At 64.6% G+C, this 1733-nt stretch overlaps 1 protein-coding gene across 2 annotated transcripts in view; it reads left to right on the top strand.

Annotated features, from left to right (window-relative positions):
• The first annotated feature begins 425 nt into the window (after nt 1–425).
• Nucleotides 426–1733, top strand: part of WNT5B (Wnt family member 5B) — a 20872-nt gene continuing 19564 nt past the window's right edge. The window contains exons 1-2 of one of the 2 annotated variants that reach the window (XM_006163238.3): nt 426–565; nt 1620–1728. In XM_006163238.3, coding sequence (XP_006163300.1) covers nt 486–565; nt 1620–1728 — 189 coding nt within the window. In that variant the 5' untranslated portion in view covers nt 426–485. The remainder of the gene's footprint in view (nt 566–1619; nt 1729–1733) is intronic. The other variant, XM_006163239.3, reaches the window with a different exon arrangement.

Raw genomic sequence — 1733 nt, forward strand, 5'->3', positions numbered from 1 at the left:
GCTGCTACTGCTTGCCTTCCTAAGGGACCGGCTGGGGCTGGAGGACGCGGGGTGAGGGCCCAGGGCGGAGGGGACCTGGCGGAGGGCGAATCTCCGGGCAGGTGTGCCCTCCCGCAGCCCGAACGGCTTCCAAGACGCTCGCGCAGCAAGCTCTGTTCTTAAATGCGCTCTTGCCATTTGTTTTCCGAGTGTGTTTGGAACTGGGTCCTGAGTAGGGCCCTGGCAGTGGACAAGGGACACAGGGGCCCTGTGGCGGGAACACAGGCCGCAGGAGCGGCGGGAAAGGCTGGCTTTCTGCTGGTCCCTTTGGGGGCGCAGAACTTGACTGTAGGTCCACCCAGGGGCATCCCGCGCTCCTCCCCCAGCCCGCCCTCCGCCTGCCTTCCTGCGGCCTGTTCACGGCTTCTCTCTGCTCTCTTCTCCAGGGGGCCCCGAGGAGTCGGACGCCCGCGGGCCCAGGGCCCTGGGGAGGGCTGCGGCCGACCATGCCCGGCCTGCTGCTGCTGTTCACCGCCGCGCTGCTCTCTGGCTGGGCCCAGCTCCTGACCGAGGCCAACTCCTGGTGGTGAGTGTGCGGCTGCAGCCCTTTGGCAACTGGGTGTGGGGAAGGGGCCCTACGTCACAAGATCCCAGTTTATCATAGGAATACGAGGAGTCTTTGATGACAGGAAAACCAGAAGAGCCCCTTTTCTCTCCTTCCCCCAGAGGATAAGGGGCTCCTTCACTAGGTTTTGTCCTCTGATCGGTCCCTGCTCCCTTCTCCCGCACCCCGCAGCGCTGGTGAGCGTTAGAAACAGCTCTTGGCTTGCTGGTGGGTCAGTGGGAATGCCAAGCCCTCGCGGGGGTTTGCTTGCGGCGGGAGCAGGGGAGTAGAACACCTGCTTCTTCCGTCTGAGGACCGGAGGAGAGATTGGCAGGAGCACGTGTGGCCTGTGGCGGTTTAAGGCTGCCGTCCTTGCCGAGTGAGCGCGACAGGGCTGGGGCCGCCCCCTCCTCGCCTGGTCTGTGCCCTGCTCGCGTTTTCACTCCCGATCCCGACTTAGCACCTTATTAGATTTCCATCTGGTGGATGATGAGCAAAGGGGAGGTCCCGAGCCCAGCAGGAGTGAGTCAGGCTGTGTGGCGTGAGCTGGGGACGGGAGGGCACTGCGGACCCCTGGAGCCGAGCCGCCTTCCAGAGTGTGAGGGGAGCGCGGCTCCGGGTCGGTTCTTTTCCCTCATCCCCTGCGCTCTCTGGCTAGCGGCCCTTCACTCCCACTCCCTGCTGAGGCCGTGCTCTCCTGGAGGACTGGCTCTTGCCTCTGCCTCAAATGAACGGCTACCGGCACCCCGTCTCCTTCTCGCTGCCCCCCGCTGTAAGACCCGGCCTGGGTTCTGGCCACGGCCTCCCCAGGCTTCTCAGCTGTGAAGGCTCCCTGGCTGCGGCCTTTGGCTCAGGGAGGTGCTCAGGTCAGGTGTCCTTTGTGTCTCCCGCAGTCTGTCCTTTGAAGCATTCGTCCCGTTTCCTTCTCCAAGCCCCAGTCCAAGCGTGTACCCAGAAAGCACTGCCGAGTGCGCTGGCTGCTGCATGGCAGGGCCTGACCCCTCGGCCGTCTCTCCCTGTTCTGGACCCACCGTAGGTCGCTCGCTCTGAACCCAGTGCAGAGACCAGAGATGTTCATCATTGGGGCACAGCCGGTGTGCAGCCAGCTGCCGGGGCTCTCCCCTGGCCAGAGGAAGCTGTGCCAGGTGGA

The sequence above is a fragment of the Tupaia chinensis genome, unplaced genomic scaffold, assembly GCF_000334495.1.
Source record: "Tupaia chinensis unplaced genomic scaffold, TupChi_1.0 Scaffold141530_1, whole genome shotgun sequence".
NCBI lineage: Eukaryota > Metazoa > Chordata > Mammalia > Scandentia > Tupaiidae > Tupaia > Tupaia belangeri.